Below are 24,835 nucleotides of genomic sequence, written 5' to 3' on the forward strand. Positions count from 1 at the left end.
GAATAAATATAAGCATTTATTATAACTTAAAATACATTACCCTCCGTATCACTGTTGGACTTCAAGTGTTGCTTTAGTAGTTTTTGCTGTATTTTCTTAGTTTGTGGATTATCTACACGATCTCTTTCTTGCTTCTCACTCTTAAAATGAAGCAGTAGTCATAGTATTTGGATAGCTGCTTCTGCTGTGATCCAGCATTGTCGTTATCATAGTATTGATTGAGATCTCCAGTGTAATTAATATGCAACTGATTCTTTTAATTTAATTGTTCACTGTGAACATTGAATAATTTATGTATCAACTGATGATTTATGAATCTGCAGCAATTTTTGAATCACCTGATAAAGGACTGCTTTGATTTTTTAAATGTATGGTAGTTCCTGCATTATTTAAAAATAAATAAGTCATGGCAATAAGTTCTATAAATTATCTTGGGTTAATAATAGAAATCACTAAAATTTATCTGCAGAAATTTTAAAGAAAACAATTAAATGAAGCAATCAGTGAGACAAAGTAATAAATAAAAATGTTTATTGGCAGGTTTACGCTTGGGGTGACAATGACCATGGGCAGCAAGGCAATGGAACGACTACAGTCAATAGAAAGCCCACTCTTGTACAGGGCTTGGAAGGCCAGAAAATCACCCGGGTTGCTTGTGGATCTTCCCACAGTGTAGCTTGGACAACAGTGGATGTAGCTACACCATCTGTTCATGAACCGGTACTTTTCCAGACAGCGAGGGACCCTTTAGGTGCTTCTTATCTTGGTTCGTATTCATCGCCTTATGTTTTTTTTATGCCACTGCAGAGTTGGTTGTGTGTTTGTGGTTTAACAGTTGATAGAAGAGTGCAAAAAGAAAAGTGTCTTTAAAAAAAAAAAAAAAAGACAAAAAGAGGAGAAAAATGAACAAAAAACATTCCTGCCCTAAAAAACAAACCCTCTTCTTGAAAATGGAAGTTATAAAGGGCTTGTTCAGAAGTAACATTAGTTTGAATGTTTGTTGTTCTTCAGGCAATTAAAATGCAGCAAACTTTATCAAATGACCCAAAGTCTTTGTCTTTATTCTGGGATAGAGCTTTATGAAGATAATAGTAGATGGATGCTACTGTAATATTGGTCTTCTTACATTATCTTTTGCTTAAATTCTGTGCTACTGTTTTTTTTTGTTCCTAAAGTAAGTGACTAAGAATTAGGGAGGCAAGAAAGCGATGTTTCTGTGTTGAATATAAAAGGGCCAGTATTTTGCTAATTAATTTCTTTCAAAACAAGGATATTTAAAACAAGATCAAAAACTACATAATAGAATATTTGTTTAGAATTGCAAGGGTACCTAATAAATATTAATGTTGGGGAAATTTCTGTTTAAGAAAAACTTGTTTTAGATTCCAATAGAGAAAATATTTATCTGTATTACCCTGTTGTTTGTGACTAAGTAACAAGTTGGAACACTTCATTTTATGAAAAGCAGCTGCTGAAAAGCCTCAGTATTGACTTTAATATTGCAGCTGTAGGAACCACAGTTTAAAAATTTCCTGTAGACTTAGATTTACAGTCACCTTTACTGTGTGATGGAGCCCTGGCACAGGCTGCCCAGAGAGGCTGTGGGGTCTCCTCCTTGGGGATCTCCAAAAGCCGCCTGGAGATGGGCCTGGGCAGCCTGCGCTGGGTGGCCCTGCTGGGGCAGGGCTTGGGCCTGGTGGCCTCCAGAGGGCCCTGACAGCCTCAGCCACACTGTAATATGTGATCTTTAATGATTTACCAAGAAATTAAATAAAATATAAAACATGCTTGCTTTCTCTTTTTTCTCCTTAATTCAGGTGTTCCTTCAGATGCAGATTCTTCTGCTGCCAGTAACAAAATCAGTGGTGCAAACAGTTCGAAGCCGAATCGCCCTTCCCTTGCTAAGATTCTCTTGTCGCTTGATGGGAATGTTGCCAAACAGCAGGCGCTATCTCATATTCTGATGGCGTTACAAATTATGTATGCCAGGTAGGCATTCAGGTGTTCTTGTGTCTTAAGCAGTGAACAATATAGCTTGCTTTCTTTTAGTGCCTGTTGAGTCAAATACAAATGGTTTTACCAATTCGGATGGGGCCAAGCTTCATTGAAATTATCTTTTGATGTTCCTGTTAGCTTTATGATGTTATGGTTTCTTCAGAATGAGAAACTTCCAGTACCTGGGGAAAAACAATTGTTTATTCAAGAATGCTCAAGTAAACCATGTAAAAGGAGCATAACTAAACTGTGATAGATGAAGTGGAAGAAGCAGTGGGGGACAGGGTGAAAAGAATAATAAAACTTTACTGTGCCCTCCTTGTTGGTAGAGAAGAGAGTATTTGTGCTAAAATTTATGAAGAGGAACTTAGTAAAATAGTGTGGTCTTAAGAAACAGCATTTAACCATCTGACTCGAAGGATGGAGGTAAACTACTCTGTAAATTCCAGAGCCTGGAAACCTTTGGTTATTTTATTAAGACAGGCTAATATTTTTTTTCTAGTTCAACAAGGGAGTATAATTAGGTTTATGTTCATCTGTCTTAAATGATTTCAGGGATGCAGTTGTTGGAGCATTGATGCCTGCAAGTATGATTGCACCAGTAGAATGTCCCTCTTCATCGCCAGCCCCCCCATCAGATGCCACGTCTACAGGGAGCCCTGCAAATGGAGATGAATGCATGCTTGTAGGAGATATAGAAGAGAGGCTGAGCCCAAATCCATGGCAGGACAGGAGAGGGGAGGTAGTATCAAGTGAATTTTCAAACATCATTTAACAGTAAAGCTGAAAAATGCTGCTCAGTATTTAGTTTGATAGTAGCAGAGATTAAACAATTCTTTTGTACTATGATCTCTGGAGTGAGTATGCTGTGTGTGTCAGATTTGGAAAAACTAAGATTTTAGACTGAAATCAATTGAGAACTTTGAGAATGTAGTATGTCATTAAAAGGCAATTATGATTTTTTTGTAGTATTTTAAAGTTGATTTTAAAATATTAATTATTTGACCAGATATCAACGTAACTTTACAGGAGTGATCATTAAAAAAAAAGTCTGGATTAGGGGAATCTTCGAGAATTACTTAATGGAACATAACTCGTAAATTTATATTAATGAATGTAGACAGGAGAGCTTGAATGAAATTTTACCCTCTTGATGCCCAACTGCTCATAGAAGCAGAAAAAAGGAAAGGCTTGCTACTGAAGATCTTTCTTTCCCAGGCTTTTAACATGCAGTGCTTGGGGTTGTCTTCTGCACTGCAGACTCTTCTGCAGGCACTCATGCTTTATTGTGTTTTTGTAGCAGCTGGCATTTGCAGGGGTCAGGGCTGGTTTGCCATGACAAGAATATAAAATAGAAGCCAGAAAAACAGGGAGTGAATCTGTTGTATTTGAATTTGTCTGTTTTTGAATTGCTGCTGACTTTGAACGTAAACCCTTCAAACAAATAATTAGACTCCTAAAGGATTTACAGTATCTTATTGCAGCCTTTGTTACTTACTGTTCATTTTGGCTAGGTTGTTTCTTCAGAAGATGCTGTGACGCCATCTGCTGTAACTCCCTCAGCTGCTGCTGCCTCTTCCCGTCCTTTCATTCCAGTCACAGATGATCCTGGAGCTGCTAGTATTATTGCAGAAACCATGACAAAAACCAAAGAAGTAATGTTGTCAATGCCATTCTTAATAATTAAGTCCTTTCAGTGTTTTTATTGAGCACTTGTGCTGTTTTAGTACTTTTAGTTATTCTATATATGACTGCATTTTTGAAGTATATTAAAAGACTGTAATTATTATTACTTCCTTTTCCAAAGCTGAACAAGGTTAGTTTTAGGAAAGCATTTACACATGAGAAACAGGTTTAACAGTAGACTAATTCTGGGCCCATGTAAACCCAGAATTACAAATTGTCTTAAAGTACCTTCAGACTTCTTCAGACAAATTACCGCATTTAGATTCGGTGAGATGCCTCTTTCATCTTTGCACTGTCGATCTTCCTGCAATCTTTGTTTTGTAGGACGTAGAAAGCCAAAGTAAAGTATCTGGCCCGGAACCTCAGTACTTGGATGAATTTACTAGTCTCTTAGTACCAGATGACACGCGAGTCATGGTTGACCTGCTAAAGCTTGCTGTGTCCAACCGAGCAGGTGAAAAGGGAAGAGATGTTCTCTCAGCTGTTCTGTCTGGCATGGGCACAGCTTACCCACAGGTCAGGTTTTGTTTATCTTGCATTTTAACTGTCCTTTTTATTCTTCGCTTACTAGAAATTTTTCTTGTATTGTATGTAGTCTTGTATTGTAAATGTAGTTTGATTTACTGAGAAGCTTATTAAGCATGAAAATTAGAGTTGAACTTCAGGTATGTGAGCCTCAATGATTTTAATGGAAATACTATATGAACATATATATTTGCAATAAATGTGAGTATATTTTCTTGGTTCGTCATGCTGGCAAACCATGAAGCTGAATTAACCAAACCCTATTTGATGAATCTCCAGAATGTTAGTTTAAAAAGTTTTATGTTGGTTTTGTTTTACACTTAACTTTATTTCTCAAATTTGTGCAGTCATTATTGCTAGCTAGAACGTCAGTGTTAAGAATATATAGTTCTTGATTTTTAAGGTTTATATTTGATGCACTGAAGCTTATAACTATTTACAAAGTATCCATGGGTGTGGGTTTCCTTGGGACAGCTAAGAGACAATTAATAGATGTTCTAACCCTGGATGCTAACAGCTATACAGAAGATTAGGACAAATCATAAATGTTTTATATAATGTCTGCTAATAGGAATGAACTGAAAGTTGTTTAACATTTTTCAGCTTTACCCTTGAAATATTTTTCTAATGAGTATGATGAGTTTGTTTTAAGATCTTTATATGATGTAGTTCATTTATGGCTTTGCACTGCTTTAAAGACTGCTTTGAAATGTTGGAAATGATGCAAAGCTGGTGCTTGTGTTCCTTTTTTAAAATTGGCTTCGCTACCCAAAAAGGTAAATAATGATTCTGGTAAGGATCATATATTGAATTCAGAGTTTTTTAAAATAAATGATATAAATGACAAGACAGCTACACTTAAAAAAATAAAATAAAATAGGGTATATCTGTCCTAGTAAACCAGGATTGTGTGAGACCCTAACTAATGTGATTGGTGTGGGAGTAATAAAGTGGCATTTCTGGAGCTGTTAATTTTTTTCAAGTTTTTAAATTCCTTATTATGATCAGCTATATGTATACCTCTGTTCTGGATTTGAGATAGTTATTCCCCTCCCACCCCAATGAAATGCACAGTATATATGCACTAACATATCACCATTTTTCCTTCTAGCATTAATAGTGAGTGGCTAAACAACTTTTTTCTTTCCTCCAGAGTCAGAATTTTTATTTGAAACTGCTCTTTAAAAATAAGTCCTGTTCTCTCTAAATTATATATTTTAATGTTACATTTTGGTTAAAAGATTACATCTTTCACTAATCTCTTGGCCTATGATTTAGTTATGCTTTAGTTTATTTTTTCTGTGAGGGAAAAGTATTATTTGTTCTGGCATTTACTTAGAATTATGGTGTTTGGCTTCTAGTTTTAAAAGTTTTCAAGCTTTAGCGAGGAAAATTTGTTTTTTGTTTTTTTGTTTGTTTGTTTTTAAATTCAGGAAGAAGGGTAGTTGGCTTTAGATTTCTTGGGCTAACCATACATACTTTTTGTAAGCTTGATTTTAGGTTTGTCTTTTTTTTTTTATTAGGTTGCTGATATGTTGTTGGAGCTATGTGTTACTGAGTTAGAAGATGTGGCAACTGATTCACAAAGTGGTCGCCTTTCATCACAACCAGTTGTGGTAGAAAGCAGCCATCCGTATACTGATGATACATCTTCTAGTGGCACAGTTAAAATACCAGGTATAGAATTCCTAGAGTTATGTTTCTAAAATTTGGTTACTTGCAAGCCTACATGCATAAATTTTTCCTCCGTTTACAAAAATGTGTGTAGAACTTTTCATAGAAACACAGAATCATAGAACAGCTTGGGTTGGAAGGGGACCTTAAAGACCATCTAGTTCCAACCCCTCTGCCATGGACAGAGATGCCATCCACTAGATCAGGTTGCCCAGGGCCTCATCCAACCTGGCCTCAAACACCTCCAGAGATGGGGCATCCACAGCCTCTCTAGGCAACTTGTTCAGTGCCTCACCACCCTCTGAGTGAAGAATTTCTTCCTAACCTCTAATCTGAAGTTAGGAAGTTTAGTTTAAAACCATTACCCCTTGTCCTATCATTGTCTGCCTGAGCAAAAAGTTGTTCTCCATCTTTTTATAAGCCCCCTTTAAGTATTGAAAAGCTGCAATGAGATCACCCTGGAGCCTTCTCTTCTGTAAGATGAGCATCCCCAGCCCTCTCAGCCTTTCTTACTAGGAGAGGTGCTCCAGCCCTCTGATCAACTTCATAGCTCTCCTCTAGACCCATTCTACCAGATCAACATTACAATACAAACAACAATACATACAAAGATACAAAAGTATTACTTTTAAAGTAATACTATGTATCCTGTTGCTATAATAAAATATTTCTTAAAATACTCGTATACAGCATGAACATCTCAGTCCTGTGAAATATATGTTTACTCAAGTTTGGGTTCTCTGTCTGTGACTGAGTTCTGTATACCATTTCTCTGCAGCTATATATTACTGCTATTTTCTGTTCAGTTACAAAGCTGAGAATGACCTGAGTTGTTTTCAAGGTCAGTAACTGAACCTGTCTTTCAGAAGAACTGAACTGTCTTTCAGCCTTGATCACTAGGAAATGCTTTTTTCCTTTCTATGCCTATGCTGTATTTTCATTTAGTGCTTCCTTCAGTATGTTATCTGGTACTTAATTCTCTATTGCCTGTATCTTTTGATATTTGTCTTAACTGTAAATACTTTTTTTTTTTTTTTTGCTACGGAAACTTCAGTTGGGAATGTTCTGAATATAGTCTTCTCTCCTAGCTCAATTCACGAGCTCTCTATGATGTAAGTCTTTCAAAGAGAAGATGTTAGACAAACAATGTTATTAAACCAAAGCAAGTCCACGTTCTCATTTTTATTAATGAGCACTGTGGCTTCCAAACATTTGCATTTGATTTCATGTGGATTTCTAAAATACTGCATTTGTTTGTGGTATTGATTGCTCTGTAGAAGTGTGTAAATTCTTTGTTGCTGTTTAGGTGCTGAGGGACTGAGAGTAGAATTTGATCGCCAGTGTTCTACAGAGCGGCGTCATGATCCACTCACCATCATGGATGGTGTCAACAGAATTGTTTCCGTCCGATCAGGTGCTTTTCCAAAGTGTCTTGTGTGATTTGCTGTTAAACGCTGAATTAAATGTACCGCTGTGACTTACTCCTTGTCAGGGATATACCAATAACAAAGAGGAAAAACTATGTAAATTGATATTCTATTTTAAACTAAAAAAAACCCAACCACTGTATGATTTACATACAGACATGAAAGATTGCTTTTCCGAAGAGCAGTTAGAGTGTAAAAAATTAATTACTAGCACCCATGGCACCATATGTGAATTTCTGTATAATCAAAGCATATTTTAACAAATTGGAAAAACAATTGTGAAATGATACTCCTTAGCTAGGTTTTGTCTCTTTCAAGTAATAATTATAGAAATTTGAGCTTTTTTACAGTCAAGACAAATGCTCTTCTGCTGTTGAATGCCCAAAATACAATCTAGGCTCTCTCTTTCTGTTTTCTGCTCTGATCTGTGTAACTAACACTACATAAAATCTTCACATCTTTTATCATATTATCTGTAATTTCATTTTAAAGTGCTGTTGATTTTTCAGGAGACGATGGAGGAATATTTTTAATCTCATCAGATTTTACACTGAACCTACCCATATATTACATCATGTGCAAGGGTCTAAGTAGTTACTGCCTATGCTTAACAATTCTGAACACTCATGATGTGGGCTTTTACTGCTCACCAGTTTTTCCCTCAACCTGCTTCAGTTGCACATGTTCATGTGTTTCATTATTGAGCTGGTTTTGGTTGGAAAGAGACCTAAAGCTTATGAAAATCTGTTGCAACATACTAAAAATTAGCATGAAAGAAACTTGAAAATTCTTGCAATTTGAAAACAGAAGAATGGATTCTAGTAAGGCTTCGTAATTGTTTTTTTTGAAAGAGGTATTAAAAGCACTGAGGACATATGTTAGAAGTGCTAATTGAATTAAGACTTAAGTTTTGTTAACGTAGCATCTTTATAGTTATGTTCATGTGCTCCACATACCTTTTTCTTTTGGAGTGTATTTATGTGATGTTTACAAGACATAATCATAGAGGGAAGTTACTCTTGGTGAGTGGCTTGCATTGGCTCAGTCAGTATGCGTGAATATGTTCATGTTACCTGCTGTAACAGGTCGAGAGTGGTCAGATTGGTCTAGTGAGTTGCGAATTCCAGGGGATGAACTGAAATGGAAGTTTATCAGTGATGGCTCCGTAAACGGATGGGGATGGCGATTCACTGTTTACCCTATCATGCCAGCTGCAGGTAAGATCATCACGTTTACATAAGGATGAGAGAGTATATTTACTAGTTTAGTTTCTACAATTAAATTTATTCCACAGTCTAAATATTTACATGCTGAAGTTTTAATTATTTATATTCATAGTATGAGAAATTTTTTATACCTGGAAAAAGTTTTCAACAAAGTCCTGAGAGGTGTACGTGTACATAAAGAAGAGAGAGAAGTATTTTTGTAATTGCTGTAGTTTGCCTCTCCATCAGTGAAGAGAGGTTACTTCTGAGGCATAATTCGTGTGAATTTTTTTCTAATGAGCCTTTGGGATTAGGTGAACTGTGTTGTGATTGGTGATAGGATGCAAGGGAACGGCTTAAATCTGAGTTGGGGGAAGTTCAGATTGGATATTAGGAAAAAGTTCTTCACTGAGAGGAGGGTGGTCAAGCACTGGAATAAGCTCCTCATGGTCATAACCCCAAACCAGTTGTCGTTGAAGAAGCATTTGGCTAATGCTCTTAGATATATGGTTTAAATCCCAAGAGCTGCCTTGTGTGGCGTCACAAGTTGAACTTGATCCTTGTGGGTCTCTTCCAACTCAAGACATTCTGTGATTCTATGTTGAAAGTGCCTCTTCTTTCCTGCCCCTTCAAAGGGAGGTGGAATAGACCAACTCAGATGTAGACCAGCACTGTAGACTGCTGCGTTTGGTCAGCTAAATCCTGCCCTTGTTCTGTTCTTATGTCAGTCCAAGGGCAAATCTTCTCCACCTTCTATTTTCTTACTTTATTTTATGTTTTACTTTTTGTTTCTTGCAGGCCCCAAAGACCTTCTCTCAGATCGTTGCATTCTTTCATGTCCCTCAATGGATTTGGTTACATGTTTGTTGGATTTTCGCTTAAATTTTGCTTCCAACAGGAGTATAGTTCCTCGCTTGGCAGCTTCTCTTGCAGCTTGTGCTCAGCTGAGTGCCTTAGGTAGGTGTAAGTCTTAAATTTAAGTCTGCTTGTTTGAAGTTAAAATGATTGTTTAAAGTAATTCTGGGATTTGTGTGCTTATATTTCCTTAGCTGCTGGCCACAGAATGTGGGCTTTGCAGAGACTACGGAAACTGCTCACAACGGAATTTGGCCAGTCTATTAACATCAACCGGATTCTTGGGGATAACGATGGGGAAACACGAGCTTTGGTAAGCAGGCAGCGATGCTCTTCTCTAACATTTTTCACATTAAGATATATGCAAAGCATTAAAAATGCTGGTCCTGCTGTAAAAGGCTTTTATTGTTAACCACAAAATAGGAAATGTGCACATGAATAGCCTACTTTCACAGGTCTGTAAGTACCTGTAAAGGGACTCCATTTTAGGAAAGAAAAAAAAAACTAATACCGGTTTTGTATCTATGTGATTTTGGAATTGTCAAAAATGATACAAATACTTCTGTATTTGGAAACGATTCTTCACATAACTAACTAGTTTGGTAAGTTACTAATTTTTTGTCATGGTTATCTAAACTTCTTGTAATTCATAGACAAATTTTCTTGTTCTGTGGTTTCTCTTAGAGTTTCACAGGGAGTGCTTTAGCTGCGTTGGTTAAAGGTCTTCCAGAAGCTTTGCAGCGACAGTTTGACTATGAAGACCCTATTGTGAGAGGTGGCAAACAACTGCTCCACAGCCCTTTCTTTAAGGTAATGGGATACAATCAGTAAAGAATTCATTACACATGTTTTTCTGGATTTTTTTTTGTGATACTAAGTGAGCACCTAGTAGCAATAGAGAAAATTCTTGTAAAGGTTGCTCTTAATGAATTTTGAAAAATGGGTCTGAACTCATAGAGATGAAGTTGCATTAAAAAAATATCAGAATGCTACTTCTAAAAGGAGAATCAAATATACAAATACAAGATCAGGAAAAACATTTGAAGGTGTAGTGGGCTACAGCTGAAACTGTTTTTGACAACTGATTTCTGAGTTTTCCTAACAGGAGTATTGTGTATTTTTATTTATCTGTTTAAATACGCTGAAGGTGGTGTTGACCTCTGGTTGGAACAAATAAAAATGCCTTAAAAGGAATGGTCTTCAGTTTTGGGCCTCATACTTCAAAGTGCAAAGAAATGAGCTGAGGAGGTCTAGAGAAGAGCAACAAGAATAATAAGGCTAAAAAAGCTTCCCCTGTAGTAAGAGTTAAAATAAGAGGATTTATCTATCTTAAAGAAATTCTTTAAGTAAAAGGTTTTACAGAGAAGTAATCTATTGTTCACCATCTTCAGCAGTAAACTAAGTGGATTTCATTAGAGGAAAGATACTTAGTTTAGAAATGGAAGGTAAAAAGTTCAGCATGTGACATTTGATGTTGAAAAGATAATTAATCTAGGACGTTTTTTTCACAGGGGTGCTGTGAAAATTGTTGGATTGGAGGAGGAAATTAGATATCTAACTGTGTGAGATCGTCTGGGTGCACTTGATACTGTCCAGTCAATGAGAGTAATGGACATGGATAGCTCTTGATGTCCCCTGTACTTTACCTTTTTTGAGACTGTGTTCATGCCCTACTGGTCTATGAGCTGTTCTACTACATCAAATGTGTATTCCTTTTTATTACACATTTTTGATGCATCCATTATGTCCGTTTTGTTTGTCTGCAGGTGCTTGTGGCTCTCGCTTGTGATCTAGAATTGGATACTCTCCCTTGCTGTGCAGAGACACACAAATGGGCTTGGTTCAGAAGATACTGTATGGCATCCAGGGTTGCTGTGGCTCTTGATAAAAGGACTCCATTACCTCGCCTTTTCCTCGATGAGGTATTGCAGGAATATTTTAAATAGCTTATGGAACGTGTGAAAATGTTTCATTTAAAGGAATATGCTGAGATTTGAAGTGTTTTATGTCAACTATGATAGGAGTAGCTGATAATCGGAATAACGTTGTTTAATCCAAAATATTTTACAGGTGGCAAAGAAAATCCGAGAATTAATGGCAGATAATGAAAATATGGATGTTCTTCATGAGTGCCATGATGTCTTTAAGAGAGAACAGGATGAACAGCTTGTCCAGTGGATGAATAGGTTATTTCTTTCAGCTGTCACTTGTTTTGTCTTGTGATGCTTCACTCTTACGCAACAAACAACTTTTTTGTGACTTTCTAGAAGCTCTTTTATAACTTTTTTTTTTAATTTCAAATTTTATGTAGACGACCTGACGATTGGACACTTTCAGCTGGAGGCAGTGGAACTATTTATGGTTGGGGTCATAATCACAGAGGACAACTTGGTGGGATTGAAGGGGCAAAAGTCAAAGTCCCGACTCCATGTGAAGCTCTTGCTACTCTTAGACCAGTGCAATTAATTGGTGGTGAACAGACCCTGTTTGCAGTGACTGCTGATGGAAAAGTAAGCATACAATAAATAAATGTTTGTTAAACTCCCTTTAAAAATTTCATCCTATTATTCAGAATGAGTTTGGCTAAATCAGTAGTAATATGTGTATCCCCATTTAATTAATTAAATATATTTTAAAATGAAACTAAACTGTACCAATTCTGCCTGTACAACACAGGACTTCAATGTGCTATAGCATTAAATGCTTGAAACAAGACATGAATATTTTAGTTTTCAATTCAGAACTGTGAGCAGATTTTTGGAAAACAAAGAAGAATAGAAACAATAGGCTCATAGAGTCCCATAAAACGGTACAGACAGTAAAATGTGATGGTGATGGTCTCCCTGACAAGGGAGAGCTATAATTGGAATCTGAGATTGTTCAGGGCTAGCTAAATGCATTTAAGTTAGATATTGCAGGATTTAATTTTTAGATGCTTAAACCCTCAGTGGAAAGGTGTGCCATGCAGAGATTTAGGGTTAGGTATAAGAGAAAAAAATAAGTTTGTGAATTTGAAAACATCTTAATTTTGTTACAGATGGCAGCTTTGTGTGGAGGATGTGATTGAGATTTTTAGCTAGACTTTTTGTAACAGTTTCACTATAATGTATCACTAGATTAATGTTTCTGTCCTAAGCAGTCAGTATCATCCTTGTTAATGATTCACAAAAGGATAAGGAATGGATTAATTGCTTGATATCATTGTGTTGAGACAAAAACCTTTTGGATAGACAAGAAGGGTAAAAAGCGGTACTGTGTTTAAAAACTGTATGTATGGGATGGAATTGGAAGAAGCAACTGTGTTTATATGTGTTTATTGCAAGGAAGAAAGAAAACTACAGTAGTAATGCTTGAAAGAAACCTGTGGGTGATACATGATTTTGTCATGCTATCACACAAAGTTATGGTTTCTCGATACTTTTACAAAATCAACATTAGGATTTAAAATAAAATTCATTAGATCAGTGGCAGCTCGTATTGACTTGAATATAGCCTTATTTTCATTCCTGGCATCAGAGGTACTAAATTTCATGTGTTCTACATTCAGGTACAGGTAATTGAATGTTCCTGGGGGAAGGAAAATTAAATGCGTAGCAGACTAGAGACTGTGGCTTATGGCATAGGATTTAGAAACTTTGAAAATGTAAAGCCTTCTTTAAAAAGTTCTTATTTTAAGGGGAATATGTGCAAACCATTTTATCTTTTTTATTATGAAACTTGTATTTCTCATAAAGCTTGAAAACCTAGAGCAGAATTTTCTTTGCATAATTATATAATCATATTTCACTCTTCAATTTTTTGGCAACACAGATTGAAACTGGTGACAACAAATTGCTGTGCTTAGTATTTCCTTGATTGAGGTTAGATTGTATTGCAGTAAAAAGAAGTGTGGAAAATTGTTTTTTCAGAATGTGTTTACATGTACCTGACAGGGAATGTTGGAGCAGGCTATTGTAAATTCCTCTAGTGAAACTGAATAGTTGCATGCTACCTCCAGCTACTGAGCGTTCCTTGTTTGGGTTGGAAAGATAATCTGAATTGCCATGGGAAATACCTCCTGTGAATGTAGAACAGTTGATTAACAAAATTAAGTCACAGTTGCATATGTAGGTAGAATTATCTCTTTCTTTCTGAACCAGCTTGTAGAATTGGAAAAGTAGATAGTTTCTGGAAATGTAAAACCTTCTTGAGATCTTAAAGGGAAGCTGAAGGCTTTAAAGCTAAGCACAAACAAAGTGGTTATGAAGAATTTAATTAAATATGTGTCAGGTCATCTCTGAAAGCAAAAGAAGTTAGTGTCTATGCAGTAGAGATGACATGAGTAAGAGGCCTTAGATGATAAATATGGTACCCACAAAGGGGGAGAAGAGGTACGCATACTGGAGGAGTTTGTGTTTCTTTGCAGCCAGCTGTTTCTGCTTCAGATTTAATGAATAATTTGTTGCCCAAAGCCAGCCTACCTTATCCATCTATGTTGATCTAGTAAGAAAAAGAATGTAACCCTTGTTTCAGCTTTTGTCTTTGTCCTTAGACTAGTGTATGTTCTGTAGCACTATCAGCACCAATATGAAAGCTCAAGAAATCCCTCTTCTTCCATATGTTCAGGAACTTCAGTATAGAACATGTAGTGATGTTGCTCACTTACATTAAATCGTAAAAAACAAAGCCACTCTTACTTTGAAAGGAAAAACCTCTTGCTGTTGGTACACACATTCTGGAAAATTCCAAAAGAGGGTATAAGGGTATAGAGGCAAGCAAAAAGCTGTTTTTTTCAGGCTTTTCTTTAATCATATTTTAGTATACATTCATTAAGAATTCTTCTCTACAGTTCTAGTGAGTGTTCTTCAAGGCATAAATGAACTTAAATTGTATTCTTCATTTTAAAGCTGTACGCCACTGGATACGGAGCAGGTGGTAGGCTTGGAATTGGAGGAACTGAGTCAGTTTCTACTCCAACTTTACTGGAATCCATTCAGCATGTGTTTATAAAGAAAGTCGCAGTGAACTCAGGAGGAAAGCACTGTTTGGCATTGTCTTCTGAGGGAGAAGTTTATTCTTGGGGTGAAGCAGAAGATGGTAAACTTGGTCATGGAAACCGAAGGTAATGCTTTGAGGTGTTATTTTGTAAAACTGCTAATGGGTATCTATTATAGTTGCAATGTATTTAGGTGTTACATAAGTCTGTATGTTGAAGTATTAATTACTGGTATGGGAAGGTATTTTTTTAGATTCGAGAACTACAAAATACTCATCAGGTAAAGTTGCTTGGATTTCTATGAGTAGATACTGTATTCTAGCACATCTGTAGACGCCAAAGACCAGTGGATTTCCTTTGGAATTTATCTTGTGGGTATGTGGAACTTCATGGCACTTTAGGAGGGAGCAAAACTGCCATTCTGCTTTTGATGTTCATATGAATTGTTTCCTATGTTAAAGGAGAAATTCTGTTGTGTTTGAGACAACAATATTCTGCACCAAAAAAAAAGGAATGTTTAAGTCCATGGAGAAAAGCAGTCCAATGCAATATACATTATCAAAATTTCTAGTGTTAAATTGGACCGATTTTCCAGTGTAAATGCTTCTGTAGTTTCATTTAACCTGTAATTCTTTAGTATAACATATGGTAAAATAATTCTATCTTATTAATTAGTTATTATTTCTGAATGAATAATGAAACACAATCTTGAGGATGTTAAACTGGAACAAAATTAAATTCTGAAGTAGATTTCCTTGTACTCATTTTATAAAGCTCTCTGTACATTGGTGTATGTGAATGGTCTATCCTAAAAGTTCTGTCAGAACAATTATTTTCGTTTCAGCCCTTGTGATCGTCCTCGTGTAATTGAATCTCTGAGAGGTATAGAAGTGGTTGACATTGCTGCTGGAGGAGCACACAGTGCATGCATTACAGCTGCAGGAGACCTTTTTACATGGGGAAAGGGAAGATACGGACGCCTTGGGCATGGAGATAGTGAGGACCAACTAAAACCTAAACTGGTAAGAAACGTTTGGAATTCTGTATGGTCTTAGTCCAGCTCTTAATTTCTGATTTGTAACTTTTCCAATATCTGTGTATAAAGAATAAAAGGAAGAAGTGGCAGCATACGTTTGTAGGAAACGTCCTGTTGCTTTAGAAAACAGGAATGGATTGAAAGAATGAAGTGAAAGTAGAGCTGTAAAGCTTTACTAGAGATCACTAAACAGTTTATTAGTAGTTTGTTTAACTCTCCCTGTCAAGCAAAACAACATCTCTAGAGTGTGTAAAGGACATAGCAGTTTACAATTGGTACAGATTTACATGCTATTGTCACTTCCAGTTTGGGTGGGAGTGGTAAGTATCTTAAATGCACTTTAGCTGCCTGCACTCCCTTCACATAAATACTTTGTACTGAAAAGAACCAGATGTTTTCATTCCCCTGCTCCCAAAAACAAGGTCTACCCACCTTTGTTACACATCCTCCCCTTCCCTTCATCCCCACCCCCTCCTCACCCCATTTTTTTGGTTATTATGAAGGTAGCTAGTCTGTAGATGAGTTTGAAGTGTGTGAAGTTGTGGATGATGGATTAGGCTACCTCTAATCCCGTATTTCAAGTAGGGGTGTGGACTGGGAGGATGCAGTTCGCGTGGTAAGTATCCTTTTACTTTGTGATTCCCAATTCCATACCTCATCACTAGATGGCAGCATTTCAGAAGTTAAGATGTTGATTAAATTCAGGTAATGCAAGTGCTAGGAAATCGTAAACTCCTAAAAGGGTATTGGGAAATAAGTGGTATATACAATAGCGAACCATAGAATCTGAAATTATGTGAACAGAATATAGTCTTTGAAAACCTTACATGTTTTTTATGAGTTATTTTCCTTGAGTTCTTCAGTGAAAAAATTTAACTTGTCAACCAAGTAAAAAGAATAATCCAGTATTTTAAAATGTGTAGTCAGTTTTCATTTTGTTGGTTTGAAAAGAGCAAAGGCCTTTGACTTGAATTTATTTGCATGATCCTGTGGTACTTCAGACCCACAATTCCAGTGAAGCACCTTTCCAAGTCGGGTTTGTCGTCTTTTATGAAACTAAATGACTGAGTCTTTTGTTGTAAACAAGAACTGGTGATTGCTTTACAGGTGGAAGCACTCCAGGGCTATCGTGTGATTGACATAGCCTGTGGCAGCGGAGATGCACAGACATTATGCCTTACTGATGATGATACAGTCTGGTCCTGGGGTGATGGAGATTATGGAAAACTTGGGAGAGGAGGCAGTGATGGCTGTAAAGTACCAATGAAGGTATTTAAACATAATTTTTTCATTGTTTTAGAAGCCATGAGGTTAATAGAGAACACTGAAAACAGATTCGTTAACATATGCAAACTTCCAGCTACTCGGGACATCAGATTTCTTCTGTTGTTAATAATGGGATTTGTAGGATACAATGACTGGTCTTCAAGTTTTGTGCTGACTGATAAAGTTGTACTTTGTTTTTCTTTTTGATGAAATTGCTGGCTCCAGGAATATTTCTTATTTTAACTTTGGTTCCTCTCAGAAGGTTAGATTTTTCCCAAGAAATCTTTATATTTCGTAGAATCACAGAATGGTTTGGGTTGGAAGGGACCTTAAAGACCATCCAATTCCAACCCCCTGCTATGGGCAGGGACACCTCCCACCAGACCAGGTTGCCCAAAGCCCCATCCAGTCTGGCTTTGAACACCTCCAGGGATGGGGCATCCACAACTTCTCTGGGCAACCTGTTCCAGTGTCTCAACACCCTATGAATAAAGAATTTCTTCTTAATGTCTAATCTAAACCTACCATTTTTTAGCTTAAAGCCATTACTCCTTGTCCTGTCACTACACCCCCTGACAGAGAGTCCCTCCCCAGCTTTCCTGTAGGCCCCCTTTAGGTACTGGGAGGTGGAGAAGAGCCTTCTCTTCTCTGGTCTGAACAACCCCAACTCCCTCAGCCTGTCTTCACAGGAGAGGTGCTCCAGTCTCTTGATCATCCTCGTGGCCTTCCTCTGGACATGTTTTAATAGGTCTGTGGTGTTCTTGTGCTGGGGGCCTCAGAGCTGAACACAGTGCTCCAGGTGGGGTTTCACAAGAGCAGAGTAGAGGGGAAGAATCACCTCCCTTAACCTGCTGTCCATGCTTCCTTTTGTTAATAAAGTTGAGTAATACTACCTCATGCCATACTTTATCTGTACGTTATCAATTCAAGTCAATATCAACATCAATTCAAGTATCAGCATTTGAAACAGAGATGAGCACTGTTTGTGTTGGAGAGTAATATAAGAGTATGTAAGTGTATACCTGTGCACAGTGGATTTTAGATTCTTAGTCCAGAATCACACCTTTTTATGTAGATACAGGTGTCCACATTTCCATTTCCCAAAGGACAAAGTCTACCAGACTATCCCAAGTAAGTTTTTTATTGCGTGATGCAACACAATATGAAAGTAGCTTGTTTGTCTCATAAATCATCAGTCCCATGGCATTGATGGTAAAATGACATGAGGACCTACACAGTGAGTAGGAATGGTGTACTGCAGGTTTAAGTATTTTTTTACTGTCAGCAGAATCACATCCAATGTCAGAGGAGCTAGGGATGATTAATGTTAAGAATTTGGAGACAGAACCTTACTGTTTTTACTAAGGAGCAATTACTGCAGGTAAAATACTAGATAAGATCTTAAACAGTTTTCCGAGTCTGAGCTTCTTTTGAATGTTTAAGTAGTAAATAGTGGAAAGATGAAAGGAGTGGAATTCTGCTAAATGATCTATATGCATATTTTAATTCATAAGCATACACATAGACACTTTAACACTTACACATCCTATTTGACTTAAGATATTCCTAAATACAAGGCAGTTGATGAAACTATAGCTTCCTTAATTAATTTTGATTTATTTTGCTATTATTTTCCTAGATCGATTCCCTCACAGGCCTTGGAGTGGTTAAAGTAGAATGTGGATCGCAATTTTCTGTGGCTCTTACCAAATCTGGAGCAGTATATACCTGGTAAATATCTTACATTAGTTATCATTCCAGTCTCTGAGGTCAGTGAACTTATTGTTTTTTGCAATTGGATGCTTCTAATCCTTGGCCTTGACACTTTTAGAAGAAACAAAATACACATGCAAATGTGGTGTAAAGACCTGCACAGAATAAGCAGGAACCATGTTGTGGGGTTTTAAGTATTCTTTCCTCTGTCAGCAGAATCACATCCGTGTCATACGAGCTGGGGTTGATTCATGTTGAATAATTGGAGACAGAGCCGTATTGGTTCCGCTAAATATCGAATATTTTTGGTCGTTGGACTATTTATAAATAAATCTACAGGCCTAATATCAAACGCAGTCTGTCCTCCTGGTTTTTTCTTAGATTAAAACAGAGTTTTAAAATGTTTTACCTTCTCTGTGCAGGGGAAAAGGAGATTATCATCGACTAGGCCATGGATCTGATGACCATGTTAGAAGACCACGACAAGTGCAGGGACTGCAAGGAAAGAAAGTCATTGCAATTGCTACGGGGTCTTTACACTGTGTTTGCTGCACTGAAGATGGTATAAAAATGAGATACGTTACTTAGTACTGCATTTGGAGGGGAAATACATTTTTTTTAGTCAGATATTGGTAGGCTGTCCGTGTTAAAAATACTGGTCCTTTATGTGCATGGGCATATTTTGTTTGCGGATATTGTATAAATCTTGAGTAGAAAGTATGTCATTGATTTACAATGATCACTTTAAAATAACTGAAGGCTTTTAATTGATAAAAATTGAGTTAAGTTTCATAAATACTGACAGTCAAAGAAAAATACAGAGCTCTAAAAGTTATTACAAGTTCGTCAAGGAGTTGAATGAATGGATTTAGTGTTTTTACAGGTTTTCTTTACCTGTTGAGGTGTTCTAACCTGGTAAATGAAGCATTGTGCAAACAATACTGCTTCTTATAGAGTAGGTTGAGATACAAGATACTCTTTGCAGCAGACTCACTCCTGAATTTAACTAACAAGTCTGCACAATAACTGGGTGTTATAGATGCTAGTGAAATAGAATATATCTGTAGAAAATGAATGCTTGGAAATGAGGTTGATATTTGAAAAAGGATTTTCTAATCTTTCAGCAGTAAACACCCATTGTAATGTCCACTCTAATAATACAACTGTTAAAGGCTCTCTTCTCTTATATAAAATGTTAAGTCTTTTCTAATTCTTTTTTAATATCTTTTTTTTTTTTTTTTTGCTACGAAACTAATCAAGACCAGACTGTTTCTGATGTATCCATTAGCATTCTTCTGGTCTGCCATTTCCTACTGTTTCCTACTACTCTGCAACAAAGCAGAACTTTGTTGTACACGCTATGAAGAAATAGATGCATCTAATACTAGCTGCTGTAGGCATGTAATTGTGTCATTTGATTTTTACCTGCAACAGATAGTGGTTTTCAGGGTGAATACAGTACTGGAAATCTTAATTACAGTTGAGGGCCTCATTTGGTTAAATAGTTTGTCTGATTTTTTTTACATAAAATTTTATAAACTTCTGTCTTGGCTTCAGAATTAATTACTTTTATTGGTTTAGGGGAGGTGTATACATGGGGAGATAATGATGAAGGGCAGCTTGGGGACGGAACAACTAATGCCATCCAAAGACCGCGCTTGGTTGCAGCACTTCAGGGCAAAAAGATCAACAGGGTAGCCTGTGGCTCAGCACATACTTTAGCATGGTCAACCAGTAAACCTGCAAATGCTGGCAAGCTCCCTACGCAGGTAATACTTTTGGCTTACTACGTTCAGATTCTAAATGTACTTAGTGTTCTTATTGTTGATCTTCTAGCAGACATACTTCCTTTCTAAATCCCTGCATCAGTTTGGTGTGGTTTGATTTGTTTTGAGCCATTGTTTAACTTCCTTATTTCCAAAGAAAGATTCTAATTTTCTGCGATGAGAAAGATTCAGTTGGTAATCCAATACTGAACAGTAAATTGGAGGGAATTTTAATTCTGTATTCTGCCGGTGAGGATCTTCCAAGTGGGGTTCATGATTGCTTGTCTCGCATTGAGAAGTTCGGTTTTTGAACATTCAGTTTTTCAACTGTAATGATGGTGCATAATGCCTGGGTCTAGTGGTAATGCATGTTTATTTATGGATAAAAATAATTGTAAAATTTGGGATAACATGAATAGTCTAACTGTCATGTTTCTAATACTTGCAGGCACTTTCAGTCTAGTTGATTACTATTAATATGCTATGAATATTTTTTAGACACAACTGGACTCTGTATTAAGTTTTGACAGGGTGGATAACCAATACCTGAATTTTAATACAAATTCGCCTACAAATCTTAAGTCATTCTCTTTAATAAAATGAAGTGTATAATAATTCTAAATTATTTTGGGATATTGTTGCCTTATCACAGGTTCCTATGGAGTACAATCATCTACAGGAAATACCCATCATTTCATTGAGAAACAGGCTTCTGCTGTTGCATCACATTTCTGAACTATTCTGTCCTTGCATTCCAATGTTTGATCTTGAAGGAAGATTGGATGAAACTGGCCAAGGACCCTCAGTTGGGTTTGACACACTACGGGGAATACTGATTTCACAGGGAAAGGTATTTATCAGGATAGGTTTTTAAGGGAGTGATTTGTAACTGTAAGAGAAATGTACTGCTTGAACAGTTTCTGAAGAAAGTAGAACTGTTTATCTCATTTTGTTGTGTATGTTGTATGTCAAATATTTGCATTCTGATTATGCAAATATCTTTCTTCGTGAATGTGTTCTTTTTATTATGTTTCCCTCTATTTTTCATTATGGTTTTACTCTATGTTGATCTTAAAAATAACTTTATATTGTAAGTCTTTTGTAGTGTAAGCAAATTCTTTTAGAGTAATCAGTAGGTGCTTATTTGGGGGGGGGGGTGGGGGGAGGGACACCACAAATTTCAAATGGTCATTGTCTGCTTTTGTATTTCAGTTGTTACAGACAGGTGATACACTACTTGATCGAAAGCTCTGTGCAGGTTTTATGATTTTAGACTGGGGTTAAAGGGGAGGCAGTACCTAGGAGTTCAAACTCAAATGGGTAAAGAAACAGGGAATTTCACAGTGGTAAGAAAGGTAGGTCATGAAAAAGTCTAGATAATTAAAGTTCTTGAAGGATGCAACATTAATTCAAAACTTTAGTTGTGGAAAAGATGACTGGTGTTCAGTATGATCGTTGGTTTTGGGTCTGTATTTTCTCACAGTCCTAGTAACGTGTCTAATCTAACAAAAAATTATAACAGTATAAAAACAGACAAAATCCAAAATCTGCTGAGGACAAAATCCATTTGAAACTAGAAGCAGTTAATTTTTCTTCTGCAGTACTGTTCTTTGCCAATAAATAAGACACAACCTGTAACTAGACTCCTTAGAGTGTATTGTCTTAGTCTCTTTCTCTAGACCCCAATAAAATTGTGTAGTAGGGAAATCTGACAGAATGTATGCTTCACATACCAAGAGAAGACCACATATTTTTTTTCATCAAGATCTGGGCTGGGGAGGAAGGAGAGAGAAAGGCTAGCTATTGTGTTCATGACACTTTTATATCTTAATGCTATTAATAGGGAGTCTGTAGATAAATTAAATATAGGAATTGGTTTGTAGGAAGCATATTTAATGTCATTTACTTTAGAGTGTGTAGAACTGTTGTAGAAAGGCTTCAGATACAAGATGAAATGTGGTAAAAGGTGTATTTTTTGTCCGAATCGTTCGCTGGGGACAGCAGAAGCTGTGATGTACTTGTATCTAGGCAAATATTTACTGAGAGAACCTCAGATATTTAAATTCGCATGAAAAGTTTCTTACTTTTATTTTCGTTTGTTTATTGCCTTCCTTAGCAGGATGGCTTCTTCTTTGGCTTTTTTATTGTTTTTCTCTGACATTAACTATTTGCTATATACATATGTTAGTGTATTAATCAGTTTATACTCAGTAGCATGTTGGTTGCCTAGTAATAACTGAAGCTGAATGCAGTACAGCTTTTCAAGCCGTGATTTTGAGTGATGCAGGAGAGGCTTTCCTCTTTACTTTTTGGTATCCCGTGTGTTTCAGACTTGAATTGTATTAACACAAATAACATGTTTTTTAACACCTCACAGCTTCCTCTCCTGTTGCTCTTACTTGTTTGTTTTTGAGTATTTCAAAAGCATTTGATGCCCGTTTCCATGTCTTCTAAAGAGAGACTAAGAGGCTTTATGCCTTTTCTAGTGTTTTGTGATGCACTTGGAAGAAAACTGCTGAAGGCTAGTAGTACAGGATCAGTTTCTCTGTTCTGTTGAAGTCATTTTTTTCGCTCTGAATTGAAGTGTGTGTGTGTTTATCTGTGTAATGTGTGCAGCATTCTTACTTGATAGCAGTTTTGCAACTTTATTTTTTGTATTTCCCTTTTTTAGGAGGCAGCTTTCCGAAAAGTTGTGCAAGCAACTATGGTGAGAGATCGTCAGCATGGGCCAGTTGTAGAGCTCAATAGAATACAGGTATCTGAAGTTGAAGTTTTGATTTTAATATGTATGTTTAGCCACCAGTGCTCTACATTTGTTAGGTCCCTTTGTGTTTCAGCTGTTTGATGTCCGAGTATACTTGGAGGAGCTGAATTGGAGGATAAAACAATGAAGAAGCAAACGTAGCAAAGTCTGCTTGTTTTTTTTTTCAATATGTTTTCATGCAGACTGTAGTTGTGTGGGGGAAGGGGACACTTCTTGAAATATCAAGTGTGTGATTTGAACTATAATGAATGAGCAAAGTATGTCCTGCTTGACAAAGGACTGCTTTTTCAAAACTCACTACATTAGATAATTCAAGACAGTAGTGATTCTGATGCCTTTCTTACCTTCCCAAGTGGTCACATGAATTACTCCGCAGTTGCTTGCGTAACATAGAGCATGAAGGGCAGGGGAGGGTGCGGGGAAAGCTCTTTGTTATGATTAAGAATCAGGCTCTCAAACTCTTGTCCTCTGCTGGTTATCACGTGTAGTCATATCGATTGCAGAACGGTTTGATACAAAAAGGCTTTTTTTCTTGTAATTGATGTTAGAAAATGTAACGTTGTGCCTTAGGCCAGATGTGTCTTTCTTTCCATAGATATTTCCATAACATAGAATAGTAAAACATTGTTTCTTTAAGTGGGCTGAAGTCTGGTCTTACAGAATCCTCATGTGTTTCTTTCATTTAGTTGTGTTTTTTCTTTCTTCTTTGATATATTAGAAAGTAAGAAAACCTACCCTTTGTAAGGTCAGAATGGAGAATTTGGGAAAATTCTGACTAATTAGCTTTCTCTTAGTGAACTGAAATATGTTCTATTTTGGCTGGACAATATTTTCTGCTCATTTGCTGTGTTTCATGGGCCCATAAAACTTCTGGTAATGTTACATGATTAAAAGTTGTTAATTTCATATATTATTTGTGAATTTGAAGCTGAAGTGATCTTTTATTTTTTGCCAGTGATCTTTTCGTTACTCTTTTGGTGGAATTCAGAAGGTCTAATAAGTAGTGCAAATATTTAACTTTAAGTGGGAAACTAATGGTTGGGGTTTAGGCTCATTTCTTAATGTCCTTCTACTGTTGAGGTAATTAATAAAGATGAGCTTTCTCTTGTATTCCAGTCCATTACTTGAATCTCTCTTTAAATCTAGAATAGAACTGGTAGCTGCAGGGCTTCTATTTTTCATAGCTTCCATAGGAAATGAAGTATTTCTGTAATACAAGTCTGTCCTAGATTTAGCCAAGTAAAGACTAAAAAAGATGATCATCATAATCTAGTCTGCTTATACAGTACCAAGTAGAAGCCATAATTTCTTTAGTTAGTTCTTGCAGGGAATGGAAATGTGCTTTCTTAAAACTATTTGATTGATCCTTTAAGTAGGATTCAAAGCTGCTTTATGGAGTCTCAAACAGCTAATCATCAATGGTAAGAATTTTCGTCTTAATTGTAGTTGTGAGTTTAGTTGCAGCTAAACTCAAAGATCCCATTGCTGTCAAAAGACTTTTCTTACAGTTTATAAATTATATAGTGCAGTCAATTCACTTCTTTATCTCCCTTGGTATAAAATAAACAGATGAGTTTTTAATTGCAAGTTTTTTTGCAGATACTCACTTGTTTTTTAAAATGTTTCCTGAACTTTGTTGTTCAGTGGTTTCTTCGAAAATACTGGAAATGATCATAACAGCTGTCCAATTTCTGTAAAATCAAGCCAGGCACGACTCTCTTGTCCTGAGGTCAAGTTTTTCATGGACTAGATTCCTTTTAGAGAACTAATTTAGCCTGGATGCCTGCTGGGAGCCTCATGATAGTTAGACACAGCATTTTTTTTTTTGGAGCTTTTTTGTTGTTCTTGCTCGAGGTGTGTGAACTGTGAATATGATGGCGACTGTACTGCAACTCACCAGAGTGCCAACCTGTTTTTTCTATAGCATAGAGGGTAGATGTTTTTATGT

At 36.6% G+C, this 24,835-nt stretch overlaps 1 protein-coding gene across 3 annotated transcripts in view; it reads left to right on the top strand.

The window, feature by feature from the left end:
* The window catches only part of HERC2 (HECT and RLD domain containing E3 ubiquitin protein ligase 2), a 111,552-nt gene that overhangs the window by 76,450 nt on the left and 10,267 nt on the right, over window positions 1–24,835 (top strand). For 2 of the 3 annotated variants that reach the window (XM_080585489.1, XM_080585490.1), the window contains exons 65-86: window positions 541–766; window positions 1,818–1,989; window positions 2,551–2,737; window positions 3,510–3,650; window positions 4,006–4,197; window positions 5,730–5,883; window positions 7,187–7,294; window positions 8,393–8,524; window positions 9,311–9,469; window positions 9,562–9,680; window positions 10,052–10,177; window positions 11,134–11,289; window positions 11,438–11,553; window positions 11,679–11,877; window positions 14,254–14,468; window positions 15,187–15,364; window positions 16,486–16,647; window positions 18,284–18,375; window positions 18,780–18,919; window positions 19,939–20,126; window positions 20,776–20,973; window positions 22,795–22,878. In XM_080585489.1, coding sequence (XP_080441615.1) covers window positions 541–766; window positions 1,818–1,989; window positions 2,551–2,737; window positions 3,510–3,650; window positions 4,006–4,197; window positions 5,730–5,883; window positions 7,187–7,294; window positions 8,393–8,524; window positions 9,311–9,469; window positions 9,562–9,680; window positions 10,052–10,177; window positions 11,134–11,289; window positions 11,438–11,553; window positions 11,679–11,877; window positions 14,254–14,468; window positions 15,187–15,364; window positions 16,486–16,647; window positions 18,284–18,375; window positions 18,780–18,919; window positions 19,939–20,126; window positions 20,776–20,973; window positions 22,795–22,878 — 3,444 coding nt within the window. The remainder of the gene's footprint in view (window positions 1–540; window positions 767–1,817; window positions 1,990–2,550; window positions 2,738–3,509; window positions 3,651–4,005; window positions 4,198–5,729; window positions 5,884–7,186; window positions 7,295–8,392; window positions 8,525–9,310; window positions 9,470–9,561; window positions 9,681–10,051; window positions 10,178–11,133; window positions 11,290–11,437; window positions 11,554–11,678; window positions 11,878–14,253; window positions 14,469–15,186; window positions 15,365–16,485; window positions 16,648–18,283; window positions 18,376–18,779; window positions 18,920–19,938; window positions 20,127–20,775; window positions 20,974–22,794; window positions 22,879–24,835) is intronic. The other variant, XM_080585491.1, reaches the window with a different exon arrangement.

This window comes from Anser brachyrhynchus (genome assembly GCF_964034855.1).
Source record: "Anser brachyrhynchus genome assembly, chromosome: 1".
In the NCBI taxonomy this organism is placed as follows: domain Eukaryota; kingdom Metazoa; phylum Chordata; class Aves; order Anseriformes; family Anatidae; genus Anser; species Anser brachyrhynchus.